The sequence below is a fragment of the Kogia breviceps genome, chromosome 11 (genome assembly GCF_026419965.1).
Source record: "Kogia breviceps isolate mKogBre1 chromosome 11, mKogBre1 haplotype 1, whole genome shotgun sequence".
Lineage (NCBI taxonomy): Eukaryota > Metazoa > Chordata > Mammalia > Artiodactyla > Physeteridae > Kogia > Kogia breviceps.
In genome coordinates, this window is record NC_081320.1 from 102,545,319 (window position 1) to 102,568,370 (window position 23,052).

Here is a 23,052-nt window from a genome sequence, read left to right on the forward strand (position 1 = left end):
TATGTGTCAACTTGGCCGGGACGCAGTGCCCAGATATTTGGTCAAACGTTGTTCTAGAGGTTTCTGCGGAGGTGTTTTTAGAGGAGATGAACACTTAAGTCAGTAAGTAAGCAGATGGCCCGCCACAGCACAGGTGGGCCGCCTCATGCCATCAGTGGAAGGACTTGGGAGAAGAAAAGCAGGACGGCCCTGGGGTCAGACGGTGGCCCTTCCCTGGGGATCCACCCTGCAGGCTCACCTGCAAATCGTGGACCTGCCAGCCTCCGCAAGAAATCTTTCCTTAACAGAAACCAATCTCAATCTCTCTCTGTACATGCGCACCGCCCCCCCCCCCCTAAACGCACACACATGTCCTGTTGGCTCTGTTTCTCCAGGGAACCCTGACTGATGCTGGTCCGTGTCGAGTGTCGCGTGACCCTGGTTCTCTCAGCCATAGCTGGGTGGGTCCAGGTGGACACCAGATCAAAGACAGTCAGTCCACCTGCTGGCTGGTTACTTGTGATCAGGCTTAGCTCAGACAGATGTCCCTCTGGGGAACAGGACCTAGACAATACTAAGGGAATAAACAGCCAGCAGTGGAGCTGAGGCAGGCAGGCTGTGCAGTGAGGGTCCAGGGCAGCCATAAAAACCCATTAGAGGCTCAGAGCTCCGAGGGAGCAAGAGAGGGCAGAGGTGGGGCAGGGGGGTGGCTGGAGCGCAGACACCTGGACACCTGGACGCCTGTGAAGGCACCTCTGGCCCGTGAGAGAGACTCTCAGAGAAGAGCCAGTGGGTGTAGCGCCTCTGTTCCTGTTCGAGGCTGCGAGTTGTTGAATGAGTTTTTATTGCTTGAGCCCAAATCTTGATTACTTGGTTTAAAATTACATTTAACTGGGAAAGGAAAAAAACCCATCGTTTAGTTATGTGTTATTATATAAGCATGATTGTTCATTTAAGATTTTTTAACACAGTAAGGAAAAGAAAAATACTTTCTATCCTGCATCCCGTAACCCTCGGGGCATAGAAACCTTGTCTCTTCCCAGGGCGTCTGTGGACTTCCTTCCGTATTACTGATCTCCTGACCCTCCACGAGGAGGGTACCTGTGTGCCTGGGTGCACCCTGCCCCTCCCCCCACCTGTCCCAGCTGCCTCTCCGTCCGTGAGCTCTCCTCTGTGCCCAGATCACGTTGGTGACCCAGGGGTGGTGTCAGCGGGTCCCTGTGTGCCTCTCCCCGCTCACCCCGAGGTGGCCGTCCTCCAGGCACATGGTCTCTGTCCTGACTCACTGAGCCTCTGGTTTGCAGGTGAGGCCACAGCACGGCTTCGGGCTGATGTCTGTGCCCGGCAGGTGGCAGGTCGGGGGCGGAGCCAGGACCGGGCGGCCGGTGGCAGCTGTGGACGTGCTTGGCCTCCGGTGCCCGTCCTTTTAGTCCGACCAGCCGTGCAGGGCGCGGGGTCGGGGTCAGTGCGCGTGGATGGTGTCTGGAGCACGTGCGGAGCCAGGGAGAGACCAGACCCTTCAGCAGGCGCTTTGGCATCTCTTCTGGTGGTTCCCGACCTGCCCGTCCAGCCGGGCTGCTGTCTAATTCTGTGACTCCTTCCGCGTGAGACTCCGCTGTGACTAGGACTGGCCCGTGTCAGCAGTTGCACCAGCAGGTAGAGATGAGGCGAGTCTCCGGGGCTGGCCGTGGTCTCGCTGCTGGGGTCACCAGTCAGGAAAGCCGCTGACACGGGTTGGATCCACCTGCCGGGGCTGAGAGTGTTAGTGCTGATGGCGGGTGTCAGACCTGGGAACGCGCTGTGGGCTCCTCGCTGGGTGGAGACCTGCTGTGGGGGATGTGGGTGGCGGGAGGGAAGCCTCACGCGGCCGGGTTTCTGGACATGGACTTGGGGTGGCTCTGGCGCCCCGGAGAAACGCTCTGCTGAAATCACACAAGTCTTTGCAGCCGCACCTGCATCTTCACCAGGTGGAAACGGGGGCTTGCTGGGTGCCGCTCTGATGTCTGCAGGTCACACTGATGGGGGCTGGTGGGACTGTGCCCGGGGAAGGGGGGGTCTCGGGGACACGCTTTGGGCGCAGAGGATGAGGCCCCAGGCCCCCCCCCCCCCGTAGGCTGCCCAGGTGGGCTGTGTGGTTTCAGGCCGGTTAACCCCCTTCTCTGAACCTCTCCTCTGAGTGAGAGATGAAGGCTCACCGCGCACGCCAGCGGGAGGCGGCCTGTCCCTCTCCGGGGCGGCCGCGCGCTCGGCCCGCCTGTGACCCGTGCCTGCCCCGCCGCCCGTCGCCGCCGCTCTGGTCCTGTCTCCGGCCCGTTTCCTGCTTCGCTGGTCTCGGTTCACGTGGTCCTCACAGGGGAGGCGGGGACGTCACCCCCTTACCCTGCAGATGAGCAAACCGCGGAAGGATCAGAGAAGTCGAGGCATGTGTCAGGGATTGCACAGCCAGGGAGCGCAGAGCAGGGATTTGAATCTGGACCTGCCTGTGCCCGACTCGGAGACTCATCCACCTACGCAGAGCGGCCCACGGGGCGCCCCGGCCTGGACGAGGTGTGTCTGGGCACACGTGGGCACACGTGCACAGACTCCTCCCGTGTCCCACGTGAGACCTGGACGGAAGTCTTTCGGGGCCCCTTGCACTGGCGCAAGGCTCTCGGTGGCCGCTCAGGGCGAGACCGGGGCCCAGGCCCATGTCTTCAGCCCTGCAGCCCCTGGGGCTTCCACGGGCTCGGCAGAGACCCCGAGACCCCTTGCGGGGAACAGGGCAGCTGCGGTGTTGCGGAGGCCCCGCCCACGCCGTGCCGTGTGCCTCCAGCGCGGGGCCGCGCTCCGCTGCACCTGCTCCCGTTCTCCAGCGGAAGCAGGAGCTCCGTTGCCCACGCCTGGGCCCGGTTCTGCTGGCGTGTGCACTGCTTCCTGGGCTGTTGCTCATTAGAAGGGCGACAGGCCACTGTACTTTCACTGACGCGCTGCGCTGGACGGAACGGATTTGATTTCCTGCTGGTCCAGGCTGTTGTTTCGGCTCCTCGTTTGCTTGAGAGACAGAGGGGGGCCTTTTCCCCTAATTGCAGTGCTGTCCTCGGCTTCGCCCCCTGCCCGGGGGCTTCCTGGGATGCAGTGAAAGGGCCTTGGGAGAGAGAAGTCTTTGGTACACAGTTATGGCCATTTTTTGGTCTGGAAAGCAAGAAAAACAGCCATGGGAGAAGTTTGGGCATTTTTCCCAGAGGACAGTTTGCAGAGTGTGAACCGGTAGATACATTTTGTTCATTTGTGAGGCGGGTGGGGGGGCGGGAAGGCTTTACGTTTGCACGTGGCCCGGAGCGATGCTCCTCTCCTGACACGGAAGCCCAGGAACAGTCAATCTCCTGGGACGGCGGGCAGACACCTTCCTCACCGCACCCTCGTCCAGACCCGGGGCCGAGGCCGGGAGCGGCCAGCGCCTGCTTTTGCTGTCCTGTGAACTCTGCGTTTTACATTTTTAAATAGTTGAAAACAGAAGAGTAGCGCTTCCTGATGTCGTCGTTTTTGGAGTTTCAAACCTCAGTGCGTGATCGCAGCTGTGCACGATCAGAGCAGGTCCCTTGCTTTGGCACCGCCGAGTGGAGGGGTTGCCGTGGAGACCACGTGGGCCCGAACCCCACCATCTTTCTGCCCGGCCTTTTAGGGGACAGGGGGCACTGCCTGGGCCCACGTGGCCGGTCTCGGAGCACAGCCAGGTGCGCCTTGCCTCTGGGACCTTCCCCGGTTCTGGGAGGGGAGGGGATGGGATCTGGGCTGCAGTTGGGCCCCTCGAGTGCTCCCTGGGAGCCCGGCGATGGTGACACCGAGGAGCTTCTTAACAAATGACGCAGCGGTCCGAGTGCAGTGGCAAGGCGATGAACCGGACGGTGCTCAAATGAGCAGCGTCCTCCCTGCTGACTCCTGGCGGGCGGGAGAGGTCGCAGGGGCAGTGCAGCCTTGGACGCTTTTTGCTGAGGGCTGTGTCCCCAGAGCCCCCCCCCCCCGCCAGCACATACCTGCCCTCTGTTGTCAGGAGCAGTGACGTTTTCAGGGTGACGGACACGTTGGCTGTCCCGTGGTCTGTGCAGGCCATCAGGTGGAAACCAGGGTCCTCTCCGAGGTGGGGAGCTCACTTCTCACTCCCAGTTGCCAAAACACTCTAAGCTCTTCCTCGCTTCTCTTTTTAGCTGTACGAAACCTAAAACCAAAACCGGAGTAAACGCTTTTCCATGTGTGCTTCCTTTGAATGAATCAATACCTTGGTTTATTTCCCAAAGTCCGTTCTCTTTTGAAGTAGTTTTCTGTCCTGGGCTTTGAACCATTCAGTGTTTTAAAAATTCTCTATCAGGAGAAAATAATGGCTTTTTTTTTTCTGCCTTCCCGTTTTCTCTTTATTCATACACATGACTCAGTGAAGCAGACTTTACCGAGTTGATCGGGAAGTTGTGGAAGAGTTGACCTAATTCAGGTGCCGCCTTCAGGACGCTGAGCTGGGGCGGCGGGTTGAGGGCCCAGCGTAGTTTGGACGCCGCTGCCCCTTGGAGTGCGTCCCCCGCCCCGTGTGAGGGGCTGCCGCCCCCCGAGCCGTGTTTTAGTACCCCCTCCCCACGAGTGGGAGGTGGCCACGCAGGAGGACCCGTTGGCCCGGAGACGGCGGCAGCTCAGGGCCCGTCCTGGGTCCGTCCGTCAACAGCACTGAGGGAGCCCCTCCAAGCGGGCTCCATGCTCTCGAGCCAAGAGGTGGGCCCCTGGTTCCATGTGCTTACATCCTGGAAGGGGAAACGACAAAAAAATGAAACACTTGGCAAATTGTGTCGCAAGCGCCCACGTCCCTCCTCTGTCCTTGTGGCCTTTTTCTGGGATCTGAGGCTCTGGATGAAGAGCAGACAGATGCAGCCGGAAACTCAGAGCAGCTGTTCCTGGAGAATAAAGGGCTCGCCCCGTGGTCACCCCCGGCTGCCCCGTCGCCCAGGGGCCTGCGCGGTACCCACCTCCCAGGAGGGCTCCAGAGGGAAGTCCTCTAGGGGACGGTCAGCCCGCTCCCCTCGATGGGAGCGCCAGCCCTCCGGGGGGGCACGGTTCCGCCGGGGGCCCCCCTCCCTGCGCCCTGAGGCTCCTGTGTGGGGGAGGGCCGGCCCGCGTGTTCTCTGGTGCCCTGGACGTCATCCAAAGAAGCCAGGCTCGGTGCCGTCTGCACAGCTGACCGCACGAGGGCCGCTCTGGCACCGATAAACAGAGGCCCTTTCCTGGCAACTGGGCTCTGTTGCCGCATCGCACGACATAACGTTTTCTGTGTTTTGCAGAAGTCCACAACACTGTGGGAGGAAAAAGCAGACCCAGCAACCTGGCCTTTTGCCACGGTGGCGGGTCAGCCGCTGACCTCTGTGACTCTCCTGAGCTCGTCCCTCAGGTCACCTGTGGGTCACCTCGCGCCACGGCAAGAAGGACGAGGGGCGGCACCTGGGCAGCCAGGACTCTCTGGTCCCTGACGGCTCCACTCCTGAAAGTGAAGCGGTTTTTAGTAGGTGTGGGGCCTCACAGGCAGCCGGGACGCGTGGTCACCCTGAGCCCTCGGGAGGGACGGGCTGTCACACTGTTGCAGTGGACGCTGGCCCATCCGGCGTCCGGGAGCGCCCTGCACGTGCAGAGACGGCGTGTCCAGGCCTGGGTCCTGCTGGAGCAGGGCTGTCCCCCTGGGACGGGTGCACGTGCAGGTTCTGTCACTGTCCCTCGTCCAGAATACCTGGCCCCGTGTGGCCTCTCCCCAACCTCTGACCAGGACCCACGTGCTCTGAACCATCAGACGCTGCTTTTTCCTTTGCGGACCTACATTTCTGGTTTTGGTTTTTTGTTTTTTAATTAATTAATTTTTTTATATTTATTTGGCTGCATCGGGTCTTAGTCGCGGCGTGCGGGCTTCTCTCTAGCTGTGGCACGGGGGCTCCGTAGTTGTGGCGCACGGGCTTAGTTGCCCCTCGGCACGTGGGATCTTCGTTCCCCGATCATGGGTCGAACCCGCGTCCCCTGCACTGGAAGGCGGATTCTTAACCGCTGGACCACCAGGGAAGTCCCTGTTTTGTTTTTTTTAAATTTCAGTAATTTGAGTGAAGAAGGAGAGTGGGTGCCTATGACACCTGTAGGTGACACACTCCTGGGAGGATTAGTGAGTCCTTGATACAAATCGGGGTCCAGGGAGGCCTTGGAGGCCGGAAGGATGCACTTGGACGGACAGGATGAAGTTCTATAACTGCTTGCCCGAATCACACGCTGAAGTCCTGCCCCTGCGTACAGGGAGGGGGGAGCACCCACGCAGAGCCGGTCGCGAGACCTGTGCTCGGGAGGTACCCCTGCGCGCCCAGTGTTGGTGAGGAGCCCTGGGAGAAGCTCGGCCTGGGTCTTAGCATCAGTAGAGCTTCGCTTCTCCCGGGCAGTGTGCCGAGGGCTCTTTGGAGCTGGTGATCTTGTGCTTGATTGGGCCGTCTCTGCACTGGCGGCCGGGATACTCTGAGCCAGACCTGCATCCTGCTGCCATGCCAGCCTCTGCTTCTCCACTTGCCCTGTTTCGTTTCCCCCTCATTCCTTTAGCCGTTTCATTTCTTCTCTTGTTTTGCGGGTACTCTTTCGTGCTGCTCAAATCTTTTGTGGAAGGAGGAAGAGATGAAAACCGATAAAAATACATGTATCACAGTGTATCAACATTCTGCGATTTCTAGCCGTGACCCCTGTTTTTTCAAAACTACTCAGTAAATACTGAATTGAGTTTAATTATTTATATATATATATATATACACACACACACACACACACATATTTTTAAATTTATTTTATTTATTTATTTATTTTGGCTGCGTTGGGTCTTCGTTGCTGCGCGCGGGCGTTCTCTAGTTGCGGCGGGCGGGGGCTATTCTTCGTTGCGGAGCACGGGCTTCACTAGTTGCAGCACGTAGGCTCAGTAGTTGTGGTTCGCGGGCTCTAGAGCGCAGGCTCAGTGGTTGTGGCGTGCGGGCTTAGTTGCTCCGTGGCACGTGGGATCTTCCCGGACCAGGGCTCGAACCCGTGTCTCCTGCAGTGGCAGGCGGATTCTTAACCACTGAGGCACCAGGGAAGCCCTGAGTTAAATTATATTTTTAAAATCAGCAGCATCAGTACTAGATTGGGGAGGGAGGGTATACGTGAGTCCTGTGGTTAAGTGTCATGAGCGTAGTTGAACCCAACTCTGCGGTGAAGCGGGTGATGCCAGAAACGCCCAGCCCATCACTTTCCTCCCTGTAGACACAGCTCCCATCGAGGGGGTGACGTTCAGGCCTCTCACTCCTTCCCGGGGCCTGGGGGGGTCAAGACAAGGGCATCGGTTCCTGGGCCCGCACGTCCCTTGGAGGAGAGAAGCACTGACCTTGGGGAGGTCACCCTTTTAGGGGGAGCGGCGGGCGAGTACTAGGGTGACCGGAGGTGGCATTACCCATCCTTCAAGGCTGCTGCCTGCAGACACTGCTCTGGGGTGTGCCCGGAGAGAGGGGCGTCGGGCCTCGCCTTCCTAGCTGGCTGGCAGGAGTCGGCAGGGAGAGGGCCGGCCCCACTGGCGTCTGCGCTGCTCAGACCCGGCCTGGGGGGCCCCGTGCTCGGGCGCCGAGTCTGTGACGGGCGCACCCGAGTCAGCCCCCGGGGGTGTGGGTGGCGAGGGCTCCGGGTGCTCAGGCAGGCGGAAGTGAGCGTGGCAGGCGCGGCGTGTGTGCCCGCCGCTGGGCCCTCAGGCCTGTCCCCGGACCGCCTGCTGTCACCTCACTCCTGCAGGCCCCCCCTGCCAGCAGCTGCCACGCCTCTCAGCCGGGGGCCTCCCCCGCCGCCTCTGTCCCTCCCTGCCGCTGTGCACAGCCTGCCCTTGACCTTCTCCCGCTCGCAGGCTGCCCCAGCCGCTGGGCTCTGCGGGGTCCTGCCCGCCTTGTCTGGACGGGGCAGTCGCCCTTGGGCTGCTTTGTCCCCAGTGTCCAGCCTCCTGGAGCCCTCGCGGCTCAGCGTCCTGCCGGGGGCAGAGGATGAAAGGCAGTGCCCGGGCCAGGTTCCCGCAGGCCAACCGCCCCCGTGTGGCGTCGGTCAGGTTCTGAGGCTGGGCTCCCACGGCGCGCGGCGTGCGTGGACCACGTGTGTTTGTGGAGGTGACGGGCACTTAGCGAGCTCAGAGATGTCAGCTGTCACGACGCCTGTGTATCCTTCGGCGCAACCATGCCTTTCTAGGAGTCGATTCCGTGAATACCTCAGAGACAGTGTGAATTGATGGGTCCAGAGAGCCAGTCCCGGGTGCTGCCCCTGACGGCTCGGAGCGGCCCTCGCAGGTGGCCCGAGCGCGGGCCGCGGTCGCTGCCCAGAAGGAGGTGCGGGCGTGTCCACGCACGGCTGCGGGAAGCTCCGCAGTTCATCCCGGGAGGAAAAGCGTGTGCTGCCTTTTGTGCAAGAAAGGGAGGGAAATAGACACGCGTTCTATTTGCTTAGAATTTCAAAAGGAAACAGTGGAAGCGTGAGGGAGAGTAACCCCGAGGAGCGACCGGGGAGGAGGGGAAGCTGTGAGGGGGCAGGGATGCGGCCTCCAGACGCACCTTGTTTACCAGCTCATTACTCGTTAGTGACAACGCTTGGGAACCGTTTATGTGCTGCAGAAAATGGAAACGAACGTTCAAGCTGGCTGTGATGCACCGCGTGGGCCACGTGGAGGTGCACGTGGCTGCCCGTGCTGGCAGCGGGCTGGGCACAGGTGCCCCTCTGCACGGCCCGCTTAGAGGTCTGCAGGCTGCATCCCCGGTCGGGGGACCTGAGTCCTCCGTGCAGGCGGCCCATGGGCCTGAAGCATTAGAAGGGGTGGACGGGGCCCGCGGGAAAGGCCGCCGCGATCCTGGTCGGGAGTTGTGTTACAGCGATGGGGGCGGTGGCAGGCCGCGCGGTCAGGGACCGTGTCCGGTCCGCGAGTGAGGTCGGGTTTGCAGACACGGCCGGGCCTGGCCGAGCTGGTTAGTGGTAGAGGAAGAGAAGGAGGCGGAGTTGCTGTTGCGCCTTTGTCTGGGGAAAGTGGACGGGCCTGGCGGTGCGTTAGGGTCAGGGCATGAGGGGGGCTTGAAGGACCGGGGTTAAGCTTTGGGGGACAGAACCAGACGCTGACGGGGCCACCGTAGCCCTCTGAAGTCGAGAAGAGAGCGGGAGCTGCGGGGGCGTTAGGGTCCCCGGGGCGCTGCCTCCACATCTGCCCTCCGCTTCCCAGCTCCCCCCCCCCCCGCAAGGGGGCGGCGCGCTCTGGTCTGAATGTGCACGTGAGTTACTCTTTATCAGAAAACAAGCCTGTCTGTGCAGGGGAGGAGGGGTCCTGGGGGAGCAAGCTGGTGGGTAACAGGGTCTCTGAGGAGAGAGAACCCGGGGGAGGGTCAGGAGCTGACCGTTTGCCTGGGCCCCGAGGACTTGACCCGGAGCAAGGAAGCAAACGCCCGAAGGCAGTGCGTTGCGCTGGCCGTCCGATGCAGACGCGGGTGTTTGCAGCCACTCAAACAGACGCTTGCCGAGAAGCCTCCACCGCAAACCCAAGCCAGTTCTGTCATCAGCGACGGCTGTTGAACCGGGTCAACGTGATCAGGTTCCTGAAGAGCTTATGAACACTGAAAGGGCTCAGTGAATATCATAAGAGAGCCGTCCGTTCGTGATCCGGGCCAGCGCTGCCCTGGGATACCCGTGGGAGTGTCCCGTGGCCGCCCTGTCGAAGCACCACCGACGGGACAGGACTCTGTTCTCCCACGGTCCCACAGGCTGGACAGCCAGGGTCAACTGGCGGGGCTGGTTCCTTCTGTGGCCGCGAGGGGCGTTCTGAGCCGGGCCGCTCCTCCGCGCCCACCTGCCGCCCGGCTCTGGAGGTTTGCCGTGGTCCTGGGCCTTCCCCTGTGTGCCTGTCTCCAAATCGCCCCTTTCTAAAAGGACACCCGCTGTCTTGGACCAGGGCCGCCCCTGTGACCTCACTGGAACTTGGTCACCTCTAGAAGGACCCTATCCCCAAACAAGATCCCATTCTGAGGCCCTGGGAGTCCGGCTTCAGCGTGTGGATTGCTGGGCACACAGTTCAGCCCGTCAAGATCCCTGTTGGGCTGTGATGGAAGGGGTTCAGCCTGTGAGCAAAAGGAATTTTAACTTTTCTAAGGCTCTTTGGTCAAGAAAGGGGTCTTTGCGTGTAGTCGTCAGTGACGTTCATTCTTGTTCAACTGATCGATTTTAACTCAAGCTGGGGGAGGGTGGGAGCGGGCATCTCAGCAGACCTCTGTCCTTGCATGCCTGGCCCCGGCCCGAGCCCCGCAGGCCCTCCCCGTGTCCGCGCGTCTCCTGCTGCTGGGCCGGCTTCTGCCTCAGGCTCTGGTCTCTCCTGGGCTGCTCAGGCCCTCCCTCCGTCCACTCTTCTCCTTGTGCATTTAGTTTTATTTACTGTGCTAAGATGCACACATGAAACAGCCTTGTTGGTCCAGCTCCCGCGCTGGATGAGCTTTGTGGCTCTGAGCGTTCGGGCTGACAGTCCTTACTGGGGGAGTGAGCTCCAGCTCAGAGGTTAGCAGAGGGAACCCCCGTGTTTCCACGCCTGCTCCAGGGGTGGCTCCCTTCGTGAGGCCCTGCAAATCCGCCCTGTGTTTGCTGTCTTCACACTGAGACTTGAGCGTTGCCGTGGGCTGGCGGAGATGGATGGATGGGTGACCCAGGGACCTGTTATCTCCCCATAATTATTGTCTAAACAAACTTTGTAAGATGAGAGCGTCCACCTGTCATTCAGACAAATATTCATGTATTTGTTAGCTTTGGCCCAGGGTCGATTCATCCAAGGAATGAACAGAGAGGTTTAATTTCTTAAATGCCTTACTGCTGCTTGGAAACTGAATATTTAAAGATGACACACAACTAGTGACAATCGCAGATTTCTCTCCGTAAATGCGTATCTTGTCTCTTCGCAGGGATCTTCGCTTTAACAGAATCAGAGAGATCCAGCTGGGGGCCTTCAGGGGGCTGAGAAACTTGAACACATTGTAAGTCCAAACATTGCACTGGGAGCCGGTAGAAAAGAGATATCAAAATTATCACACCTTTCCCTGCGGGCACATCCCGAAGCTGGGGGTCTGAGAAATCATCACGCCTTTCCCCTGGGGGTAGGTCCTGAACGCTGTGTGACGTCTACCCCATGGCCCACCATGGGTGGGCATGGCTGAGAGGTTGCCGTGGAGCCTCACAGAGGGATTTGCACGTTAAGATGCCAGGACTGGGTCCCAGGCTTGGCGGCCATCGTGGCCTTTGTCCCCACATGTCTCGTCTGACATCTGTGAACCTGTCCATCCTCTGGGTATGATCCAGGCCTGCGCTGGTCACGTCTCCCCCTGCAGGGTCGAGGGCACGGCCCTCCTCCTGAGCTAGTACGGGCCCTGCTGGGGTTGGGGTGCTGTCCAGCCGCGTCCCAGGGTTTAGACCCCAACTCCAGGCTGCCACGGGCTGTGCTGAATGCCGTGGGCGGAGATGGGTTCTGGCCCTTCTGCCCCAGGGGGTGGCTGTTCTGTGCAGGGCCTGGGGGTCAGGAACGTTCACCACTGCCCTGTAAGCCTTGTCGGGGGGACATGGGTGGCTCGGCCCGCAGCTCCCTCCCTGTGAAAAGGAAAGCTCCATGGTGAGACACCCACCTCCGGGACACCCTGCACCTCTGCGAGGGCCTCCCAGCGGGCTGGAGGGGAGATGGAAGAGACGGCAGGATAAAGAGACACGTCTTTGTGCAGGAGAGAGGGGATTGCCTCTCGGCTGTATGCAGAGCTGCAGCCGTGTGCGCTGATACGGACCAGCTCCCTGAGAAAACTTGCAGCCGGAGCACCCAGCACCAGCAGTGCCCGTGATTGTGTCAATTTGCATCTAGTGAATGTCCGTATTAGGTCTGTGGCTTAATCGTAACACAGTTCAGGAGCGTGTTGTTTTCTAAATTCTGACTGAGACTTTCTTTCACAGGCTTCTCAACAATAATCAGATCAAGAGTATACCTGGTGGGTCATTTGAAGACTTGGAGAATCTAAAATACCTGTAAGTCATGACCAGTTCTTTACACCTGAGTCTGTTACCTGTGTTTGGACTGTTGACTCGCTGAGCTAAATTTTGTACTGTTCATGAATTATTGTGAATACAGACGTGTGAAAAAGAGGTTTTATTTTCGAAAGGTGAGTGAAATTTTGGTTGGGACTTTTAAAATGACTCGTTATCAGTATAAAGAGCTACCTTACGTGATTTCCAGTGTTTCTCTGCTAAGCCTTAAGTAAAATAGGTTGAATAAAAGACTGTAGCCTCTGAAAATCATTCTCGGGTGATAATGACGCTTCTTGAGATGGAAGGTGATAAGTTACGTTCATCCACCAGTGTGGACAGCTGACATATTTTGTGGGATCTGAGCTTTCAGGGGTGGGCGAGATGTGAGACGGGAATGACAGATCCCTCTGCAATGTCACTAATTCCTCCTGATTTTCCCCATCTTCCGCCAAGTGATTTCACCTCTTATTTTTATGTAGTTAAATTTTATTCTACCTTTTTAACGATTGATTTGAATTAATGAGTTGATTAGCATTTAAAATATCTGCTTGTTGAAGAGTCACTTTTGCGGTTAGAAAATGACCTCGCCTGCTTCAGTACCTTCACAGGCACTTATTTTGAAGTTGGAAACTTTAACAAAACACTGAATACATTGCTGGTTCTAACAGATTAGAAGTAAGTATCACGTGCTTTGAGGAAATTACTCTTAATTTTAGGACTGTTCAGCTAGAGCCATTTTAATGAGGGATTGGGATCAGTGATTTGGGGGGAAACGTGTGGCTTAAGTGAACCTGTTGAGTTTAGGGGAGACAGTGGTTATGAGCAAGAGATAACATTAACTCTTTATTAAATACATCTTCCTCCGCAAAGAATCGGAAGGTGTCGTGTCTGCACCCTTTTCTCCGTCACTGTTGATGCAGTGTATTCATTTTTCATTCGCAATGTTCACACTAAGCCTTGTTGCTCAATTTTAAAATGAGGGAAAGGTCTTCTATTTATTCTTGAGTTTTCATTTATCTACTTACGTTTTGTTTTGGTTTTTGATTTTAAGTGCTGTGTAAGCTCCAGAAGGAAGCCTAGATTTCTTAGAAGCAGAGTCCTTTTTTAACTGATAGCCAGTATTTGCAGTGTGTGTGTGCATGTTTAGTCTGTTTTTATTAAAAAAAAAAAAAAAATTTACTTTATTTTTTATTTTTTTGGTTTGAATTACTTAAGAGCAACTTATCATTTACCCTAGTAGTTAGGGATACTTCATTTTTCACCTAAGACAGTTTTTTAAAATAATACTTTTAAACCTCGTCTGTTGACGGGCTTCCTTTGAAGGCGTCCACGTGCCTGCCTTTCCCCCTCCCACCTGAACTCATCCAAGACGCCCACGCGGTAGGTTCCAGGGTCACCGGGGTGGGCTGGGCAGTGGTCGGCAGTGACGGGGGGTGGGTGGGCCGCTCTGAGCACAGACACAGGACAGGGATGCAGCTGTGGTGGGAGGGGGTCCCTTGACCCTGCCGCAGCTCCCAGCCCCCTCCTCCGACTTCCCAGACCACACCGGGAGGGTCCATCCTGACAGGCACTGACTTAGGAGACCGCGTGGTATGCATCTTCAACGTTTACGAAGCTTCCACAATCTCATCAGTGCCAAAGTGTGTTTTTGGAGGTTGAGTGCTCCTTACGTGTTGGAGCTCCAGTGGCTTCTGGTGAGGAATACACCTTCGCCTTCATTAAGCTTTCCAAATGATGAAAATTAACCCTTGAGGGAGTTAGAACTCACATTCAAAGGGTCAGCTGTATGATGAAGTGGAAAATTATCTATGATTTATTGTTAGATCGTGATCAATACCGAGTTATTCTCAGGAAAACAGATTACGCTCCAGTGTCTTTACCAGCGTGCATTGATACGTACTAGTTTGGTTCAGTTGTATGTTTTCTTTGACAGGATTCCTTTACTCTCATCTTCTTGAAGTGCATGCAAGGTGATGTCCATGTTGATATTTTGTTTTGCTTGTTTGTGTTTAAGAACAGGCACAGAAACCTTTGTTCAGACTGACCTCCTGTAGGGTTGTAGCAGTAGGAGAAATAACTCACACCTGGACAGGAGTCGCACGTGCGAGGCCCTATTGCAAAGCTCTCTCTATATTTGTTGAATTTCAGTGATCCTGTGAGGCACTGCCATTCACTGCATCTTTACATACGGAGAAACTGAGGCAGAGAACGTTCATTCTTGTTCAAGACACACAGCCAGTAGGTGGCAGTTCAAGGGTTCAGACCCCACAGCCTGGAGAAGTAACGTCTGTGCCAGGCCTCCTGCAGGCACTGGGTCTCAGTTTCAGGGGGAGTTCTGGCTGGTTTGTGTTAAGGCTCGTAGGTCTTGCTGAAGTCGCCTCAGCAGATTGGCGCAGAGAGAGAAGGGGAAACGCTGGGAAGGCTCGCAGCGATTAAAGGCAGCACAGCAGGTCCTGTTAGACCGGGCCCTGCACCAAATATTATTAAGAAAAACTCATGTCCTGGAAATGAAGTAGGCGACGTTATAAGCGTGGAGACAAAGCGGTGTCGTTTATCCAGTGGGTAGGTAGGTGAGAGCCCAGCCGCCGAGCGTCCGGTGTGCAGAGAAGGATCTGCCTGGGTTACACTACAGGAAAGGTGTGGGCTTTGGTCCGTCCCCCTCTGCCCACATCAGCAGTGGAGAAATGCCCGGGGCAGGCGTCTCCACGTCTGATACAGTGGTTTTGTGTTTCTGGTGGAATTGGATGCTTTGGTGTGAAAGACTTCACCCTTGATGGGCTCCTTCAGGAGTTGGCCAGCTTCTTCTGGAAAGGACGGGGCAGGACACGCTTGAGGCTTCGAGGACCATGCGTCTGTGTTTCCGTGGGGCACAAAGTCGGCCGTAGGCCACAGTAAATGAGTCGGCATGGCCGTGTGCCAACAAAACTGTATTTTCGGACACTGAAATGTGAATTTCACGTGATTTTCATGTGTTTCAAAATATTTAACCATTTAGAAGCGTAAGAACCACTCTTAGCGTGCAGGCAGTACAGAAACAGGCAGCGAGCCCATTGGGTGGTTCTCCTGATCAGCCGTGGTTGCTTCTGTCGTAGGAGGGTGGGGTTCTGAGTGGAAAACAGATTATGTCGTCTTCGTAATTTAGTCTTCGTAATTTCTAGTTCCCAGGTTATCTCTGGGCATTTTGAAACTGTATCAGGATCAGCTACAGAAGCTTATATTCAATGCATTTTACCTGTTTGTTGGGAAATGATTTTATTTTCTTCAGGCTTTGAAGCAAATGCTTTGTCAGCTGCTCATAAGCTGTCCTCCAAGAATCTGTGAGTTTCCTGAAGACATGGCGGTGGTCTGATCATCTCCGGTTGGAGGTTGTCCTTAGAAAGGGGAAGGGGAGCCTCCGTGGAGGAACTGTACTCACTGTGTAAACGTTCTGTTTGTATCCCAATACGATCATGAATTTGAAAACCGTCTCCACGTGCCAACTGGATTCTTCTTTCCACCCCGAGTTACGGCCTGGCGTGCGTGTGCTAACCCTCCCGTGTTTCTTGTTTCAGCTATCTGTACAAGAATGAGATCCAGTCAATTGACAGGCAAGCGTTTAAGGGACTTGCCTCTCTAGAGCAACTGTAAGTGCCTCTCCTCTGCTCTGCAGTGTCTTAGATCTCACCTGCCCTTTGCCTCTTGCAGGGAAACGTAGGCCCAGTCCGCTGTTTGCACGATGCATGTCTGTGCCCCGGGGGCGTAGGGCTGTGTGCATGCGGATGACAAAGCCGCGGGGTCCCTCCCTCCTTCTGACCCCGCCCATCTGGGCAGCCACCCCACACCCCGTGCCCTGCGTTCCTGGGACAAGGACCAGTAACACCGGTTGACCCCTGTCCCCATGGTGCTTCCGGTTTAACAAGGTAGACTTGTAAACAGGTCTGAGCAAGTAGAGGTCTTTCGGGGAGAAGTGGGGACCAGGAGGTTGCTTTCCGCGTACAGTATTTCCTGTTTGTGAATCTGCACGTCCGGTTTACTTGCGTCATTCGTGACGTCATTATTTTGGAGAAAATAAACTTTTCCATGTGTTTGCAGTTAGGGTACGCTGGATGTTGTTTCTTGGGCTGCATACGAAGTCCTGCTTCGCTGTGAAGTCAGCATATGCCCATTTTAAGTAGAATTCCTGGTCAGAGGCATTTTCTGACTCGTTTGCTTGGCCGGTCGCCTGTCCACCGATGGGCTGGAGTCATCGCGTGTCAGGCGGTTTAATTCACGTGGATGCTGCAGCCGAGGATGTGGTTCGTGTCTTGTCAGTTGACCGGACATGGAGACACGTCCAGAGACCTTGAGGCAGAGCTGGGGAGGCCTCACCTCAACCGGGAGCGTCCGAAGCACACGCAGGGCTCTTGTTTTTCGATACCCGTTGATTTATCCAGCTGGGAGCCGCTTTCCCGAGCCTGCTGCGCTTGTCGTGGACTGGATCTAGAAAGACGTTGTGTACGAGGGGCCGTACACCCTCGGCTTCAGGGAGAATTACACAGGGGTCAGGGCGTCAGAGAAACACGTGGGAATGTCTGGAGAACTCCCAGGTGGAGGGAGGGTCCCCGCCTCCGACTCAGTTTTAATGGATCTGGGGCTGGGATTTACACGTGCCATCAGGCGTGGAACTAAGCGAGGCCCGTCGAGCCTTGGGGGCGGGGGAGCGGGGTTATTGTTGGGGAGAACAGAGGCAAAGTCTGCAGGAAATGAGGGGGGAGGGGAATGGCATCCAGGGAGGGCCGAGTGGGAGTTGTGGACCGAGGTCCCAGGGACTCGGGACAGCACCCGAAGTCAGGCTGCCTCCAGACCTAGGATCAGGCGCTGGGGGCGAGGGGTCTCTGCTGCCGAGACTTAGGGATGAAGAGAGATTGGGACCTGTCCCCACCCCTCGGGGCGCCGCTGTGAGGGGGAGGGGAGCGTCCCCCTAGAAACGCGCTCAGATCTGCCCCCACCTCCTGCGGCGCGCTTCGGGTCCTCATCCTCGCGGGGCCCCCCGTGCCCAGCGCTGGCACACGCGCTCCAGCGGAGGGGAGGCTGGTCCCGAGCCCCGTCTCTGCCCAGCGTCTCGGCTCTCGCAGGCCTTAAAAGATAAGCAGAGGCGTACACAAGCGTTGAGAGTTCATTTGAGCGAAATCGGTTGGGACCGAGCCTCAGCAAGCGGCCGTGTGTGGACACCCCCTGCCCCAGGGCTGGGGGGAGGCTCGTGGAGCAGGTACAGGTGCAGTGCCTGGTGACGGGCTGCAGCCTCGGGCCGCCGGCTGCCCGAAGCGTGTCCTCAGCTCTGGTCTCTAAGCCGCAGGCGCTGACAGGCTCCTTAGGCCGTGCGTTAGATCCGCCCCGTCGAGCAGGCTCACCTGGGCTCCCTGAGAGGCCGGCCGCGGGCAGGGGCCGGGGACCGTGGACCGCGCCGGGGGCTCCCTTCCTGCCTTCGGCCCGTTTTCCTCCACCATCGGGAGAGGCGGGGGCCTGTGAACCCTGAGCCCCTCAAGGCAGCACCTGCATCCGGTCAGCCTCCCCCTGGCTGTCGGCACGTGGATTTTTAAACAGCGTCAGGTCGGGACCGGCGTGTCTTCCCTTCTCTCCCTCCCTGGGCTTTGCCCGGGGCCCGGCCGGCCGGCCCGCCGTCTCGGGAACAGTGCGGCCGAGCGTGTCTGCTCCCCGTGACTGCACTTGATGGGACGGTCCCGGGCTGCTCCACGGTGGCCGCTGGAAGCGCACGTCCTGCAGAGTCAGGACGGGGCGTTTCCTGCCCCCGTCATCCTGCCCTCAGGCCCCCACTCTCGCAGGGAGGGCGGTGGGCACAGACCTGGCCCCCACCAGGATGCCTGCCGGCGGAGGAGGGGGGCAGCTCTGCGGCCACCACGGTGGTTCTCCCGGCGAGCCGGTCCAGGGCAGGCCAGACACCGACAGGACAGGGTGCGAGGGACCTCGGGGTTCCATCGTTTCAGGAAGCCAGTGAAAGGCTGTACCTGGTGGAGGGAGTGTGGAGAGAGCTCTCCTTCGTGTGGGTTTGTGCCGTGACCCCGCTGGTCCCAGCGTCTCGTGAAGACGCAGCCTGGCATGTCGGGCTAAGTCCCTGTGTGGCGGGAGGGGCTCCTGCAGAAGCCCCGGTGAGAGGGGGCTTCCGTGTCCTTCTGCGGGAGAAGCCCACCAGTTTTCAAACATGTGTAACTTATGGCAAAGTACGGGCTCAAATGGAAAGACGTTTAAGCTCTGGACAGTCTATGTAATTAAAGGACATTTGAGGAAATACATTATTTCGCTTAACTCAGGGTCAGGTTTCTTGTGTTATTTCTGTAGTTGCTGTTTCTCTAGCTGGAAAACAATATACCCAATGTCACCTTGAAGTGTAAGCCTCCTAAATCCATTTGTAAGTTAAAAGGTTGGAATGAAGGCATTCACATGCCTGCGTGTGTGGTGTAATGAAGACCATGTTGATTTTTTTCTAGAAAGGTCCATGTATTTGGAGAGCTGAGCGTCCCTGGCTTTCCCCGCTGGGTGGGGAGGACGCCCGCTCGGTGTGCTTGACCCCTAGTCGTATTGTCCAGTCAATCATTTAAAGTCTGCACCCAGTTTTCCGTTGTCTTTAATCTTCCTATTTTGATGACTTCGTTTGTTTTCCATACAATGTAGGAGATCTAGAGAGTTATCTATTGACGTGTGGATTTGAAATGACTTAGAGAACAAATGTTTTCAGCAAAACCCTATAGATCTGTAAGAAGCATAAAATTGTTTAAAATTTGTTTCTTTTTCCCATTTTTAAAAACTCCTCTAGATACCTGCACTTTAATCAGATAGAAACTTTGGACCCAGAGTCATTTCAGCATTTGCCGAAGCTGGAGAGGCTGTAAGTAGTGTTTTACCTTCTTGGTTGCCCCTCGTTACCTGCAGGTCCTGGAGCTTGTGGCTCTGTCCATTTCCTGTAACAGAAAGAACATCTACGTCTGTTCAAACAACCGGGAACCGTCCCAGTAGGAAATCTGTGCTCTCCCCTAACAAACAGTTCAGAAGTGGGAATAGTGATAAAATAGAAAAAAAATGTAGTTATTTTCTATACTAAATAACATTGTCCTCAAATTCGTTTATATTAAACAAAGGCAGTCACTGGGATGTTCTTTGAAAGCTGATTTATTTGACTGTGTATCCTCTTTTCTGCATGTCTAGGGAAGTATTTTAAAGAATTGCTGTGGTTTATCACCTCTTTCAACAGGTTTTTACATAACAACAGAATTACACATTTGGTTCCCGGAACGTTTAATCACTTGGAATCTATGAAAAGATTGTAAGTATAATAACCCTTTATGCTGTCTTTTCAGCAAAGACTAATGATTTCTCCATGCCATGCATTTACCTCTGACCCCTTTTACTGGGTATTTCAAAGAAGAGTTCATCACAGTCTGGATATGAATTAGGAAGGGAGGGTGGATTAAGCCGTCAGAACACCGAACCAAGACCTAGCCGGCTTGGGGGAATGTGGCAACAGATTAACCCTTTAATATGCAAAAGGAAGACGTTTTTTAAAATCCGTTTTAAATTCCGCAAATTAATCTTTAATTCCACGTTACATATTGTACTGGTGGAAGTAAAATTGGCCTAGAAGTAATCTCTAAACTGTATTGCATTCCTTTTATTTAGGCATGCACATAACTGAATTCTGTCCATTTTTAAGTCTCTAAAAATAATTTATCTTTACACTGAGTAATTTCTTATAATAGCTGATAGAGAAAGCTATCTGACATCTTTTTTGTGTTTTTCTCCGAGGTCTTGAAGGCCATTGTTTTTCAGTTAGGTATTACTGAGAGTGTACAATGAATTGGACTTAAGAAAGAGATAGAAAAGTCAAATTACCAGCCCTGAGCCCAGAGTGGCCTTTGCTTCTCTCTTGAGTTAGTAAATAAGACACAGAGTTTCCTCACTATTTACGATTTTTTTTTCTTTATAGGATAAAGAAATCCCCAGCCAAACTAAAAACTACGTTCTAGGGTGGCAGATGAGAGAAACACCTGCCTGTTTGGTAGATACGAGAGGGTAGGAAAGAAATTGCCAGAAGTTGCCAAGACGAGCTCAGGGCACGCGGGGGTTACCTGAGTCTGCAGAAGGCTGGAAAGGTGTTTCTCCGTCTCCGCCTCCTTTTTGGCCCGGATGGTCTAGCTCTGCCCGCTGCATCGGCTCAGCCTGTGAAACGCTAGGTTTCTCAGCCCCAGTGAATCTCCCCCTCCCCACCGACGGCGGAGCGGAGTGTGCAGTCGGGGGCTTCCTGCTGTGGCCGTTCGGCCCAGGGGCCGCTGGCCGGGGCCACACACCTGCTCATCCACTGTCCCGGGGGCCCATCCTGAGCACAGAGGTCCTGCCCTTTATTCAGAGGGGCTCTGGGGTCTGCGGGCGCCGGAAAGGTTCTGGGTCCCCCACGGCCTGCTGACCTGAGGAATCAGCGGGGGGGCGGTTCTGTCGTATCTGCGCTGAGCCCTATGGATTCCGCTGGACGTGCTCATCAGAGCTGGCCGTCCAGGCAGAGGGCCAGTTCTGCCTGCTGCCCCCTCCGCACCAGCGTCCCGGAGAAATGCAAGCGGGAGGTGTGCCATCACGGGCCCTCCTCCCCGGGGAGCTCTGGCCTGCGGGCGTGAGCTCAGCGGACGCCCGAGGGCAGCCCCTCGGCTCTGACCCCGGGGAGCCGCCCTCTGAACGGGGCCAGCCCTGCTGCCACCTCCTCACTCTTGGTTCGCGTTCCCCCGTTGCACTCCTTACCTTGTGCTTTGCCACATAAATGGCCATCGTTTCCGGGGGAGGAGATGACACCCTGCCTGTTCCGCTTGTTGGGACGGATGTGTCCAGCCTCATGGGGCACTTTCCCCCGGAACTTGCAGCATAATTGAGCCGCTGAGATGTGCGCCCTGCGGGCTGGCTGTCCTTTAGGGCGTATTCAAGGGTTGAGTGAGGTAGTACATGATGGTGCGGTGCCAGTGGCGATGAGAGTTCGGGAATAGTTCCGGGTGGTGGGGGTTTCTGCATTACTGACTTTACGAAGGCTCCTGTCCTGTGCTTTTCGTGACGTTTCCTGGACTCGTCCATCCCGTACCTGTCCTTCGGTCTTGAACCTAAAATATACAGTATTTGATTGCTCCTTTCACCACCCTTTATTTGCGTTCTTCGGGCCTCCCCCGCTCTCGGGCTCTCCTTTCTGACGAGTGCGGATCTCTGCTGGGTCCGCTGGTCGGCCAGGACCGGGTCAGAGTCTGTCGTCTGCGGGCCCCATCGCCGCTGCTCAGTTCGGGTCTGCCTGGCCCGGGCCGGCCCTTGCCCGTCCCACGTCTCACCGGCTGCGCTTCCTTCTCGTAGGCGTCTGGACTCCAACGCGCTTCACTGTGACTGTGAGATCCTGTGGCTGGCGGACTTGCTGAAGAGCTACGCCCGGTCGGGGAACGCGCAGGCAGCGGCCACCTGTGAATATCCCAGGCGCATCCAGGGGCGGTCGGTGGCCGCCATCACCCCGGAAGAGCTGGACTGTGGTGAGGGAGCCCGGGGGCCCGAGCCCTCCTTGGTGTCCAGAGGGCGTGGCGTGTGCGGCCCTGTCTCCAGCTGTCACTGGCTGATCCCACAGATCAAGTCTGGGGGTGGGGGTGCTGACCGGCCCCTGCTTTACAAAGCCCGTCTCTGTAGAACCTGTAAGAAACTCACTATCTGGTAATAAACTTGGGTTTAATTTTCAGGTTTCCCTGCCGAAAAAGCAGCAACCTGAAATGCACCACTACCTCTGTTGCCCCTTCCAGCCCTCTGCCTTTAGAGGCTGCAGCTGCCTGGCGGGCAGGACCCCACGGTGGGCTGGGGGGCAGGGGCGGGGGCAGTGTCCGGGGTGGGCGCAGGGCTGCTGGCTGGGAGCTGGTGGCCTCCTGGGTCTGGATCCGGGTGGCGGCCACGCCGAGTGGCCGCAGGCCGAGTCTGTCCGGCTTGTTGCACCTGCGCACCGCTTGCGCCTACGCGGTGCCTCATGAAGAAACGCGAGAAAAGGAACGAAATCAAATCTCGCAGGACAGACCTTCCTAATAAACAAACGCCCGAGGGATCCAGCTTTTCTTTTAAGTTTAGCACTTTTGCGGGGAGGTGGTGCTAAAATTAGGTTCTCCAGAGCATCATTATTATTTTCAAATATTGAAAACAAAATTAATTACTTTGTCACTCCGTTTCATAGTAACCCCGCCCCCAATTATGTAACTTCACTCGTCGCCGTTCGTAACGCTGTATGAACGACCCCTGCACGGTCAGGCTCCTTGCCTTTAGTGTGTGCAGGTGGCCGATTTCAGTCCCAGGCCACCCTGTGGCCTCTGCGTGTCGCGCCCTCGTCGTTGTAAGGGCTGCTCTGGTGGCAGGGGTCCCTCGGGATGGGCAGCAGTGCTGTGCCGTGTGCACCCCGCGCTCAAGACTGTCTCCTTAGGATCGGCTTCCTGGGGAAAGGAAGGGTGGAGGAGGGGAGGATGCTCTCTCTGACCTCTGCCCTCTGGGCCTGCTCGGGGGTCACAACAGGCCCATCTTGGGTCTGCCCTCCTGCGTCGGCCTGGGTTCTGCCCCCCTGTCTTCTGGGGCAGGAGCAGACCCTCCGCCCTCAACCCCAACGCAGCCCAGCTCTGGCCTTGGCAACGGGGGCCAGGCTGGGTTGGCAGAGGCAGTGGTGCCTTGAGCTTTCTGAACCCCCGGGGCCTCGCGGACGCCTGGGGACGACGCCTCTGCCCTTGGTGTCCTGGGAGGTCCCCAGTTGCTGCCCGTCACTCGGGGTCCCTGGGGGGCGTCAGGAGGGAGGTGCCCTCCTCCAGCTCCTTCAGCACCATTGCCTCTTCCTGGAGAGGGAATGGAGAAGCAGAGCTTTCTCCAAGTTCCCAGACTCAGCACATCAGAGAGGACGGCGAGTAGGCGAGTGTGGCTCCAGGGCTGAGCCGTGGGGGAGGGGGGGGGTCTCCGGCCGCGGCAGAGGGGCCGCGGTGTCCAGCCCGGCCTGGGAGCGGG

The 23,052-nt window shown here is 56.7% G+C and overlaps 1 protein-coding gene across 9 annotated transcripts in view; it reads left to right on the forward strand.

The window, feature by feature from the left end:
- The window catches only part of PXDN (peroxidasin), a 147,196-nt gene that overhangs the window by 94,663 nt on the left and 29,481 nt on the right, over positions 1 to 23,052 (forward strand). For 5 of the 9 annotated variants that reach the window (XR_010835667.1, XR_009338078.2, XM_067008243.1 and 2 more), the window contains exons 2-7: positions 10,941 to 11,012; positions 11,971 to 12,042; positions 15,594 to 15,665; positions 18,833 to 18,904; positions 19,268 to 19,339; positions 21,394 to 21,563. Coding sequence is in view for 6 of the 9 variants with exons in the window: in XM_067008242.1 (XP_066864343.1) it covers positions 10,941 to 11,012; positions 11,971 to 12,042; positions 15,594 to 15,665; positions 18,833 to 18,904; positions 19,268 to 19,339; positions 21,394 to 21,563 (530 nt within the window). In the remaining 3 variants the exon portion in view is untranslated. Of the gene's footprint in view, positions 1 to 1,626; positions 1,647 to 10,940; positions 11,013 to 11,970; positions 12,043 to 15,593; positions 15,666 to 18,832; positions 18,905 to 19,267; positions 19,340 to 21,393; positions 21,564 to 23,052 lie in introns of those variants that run through there. The other 4 variants (XR_010835668.1, XM_067008240.1, XM_059078766.2 and 1 more) reach the window with 2 other exon arrangements.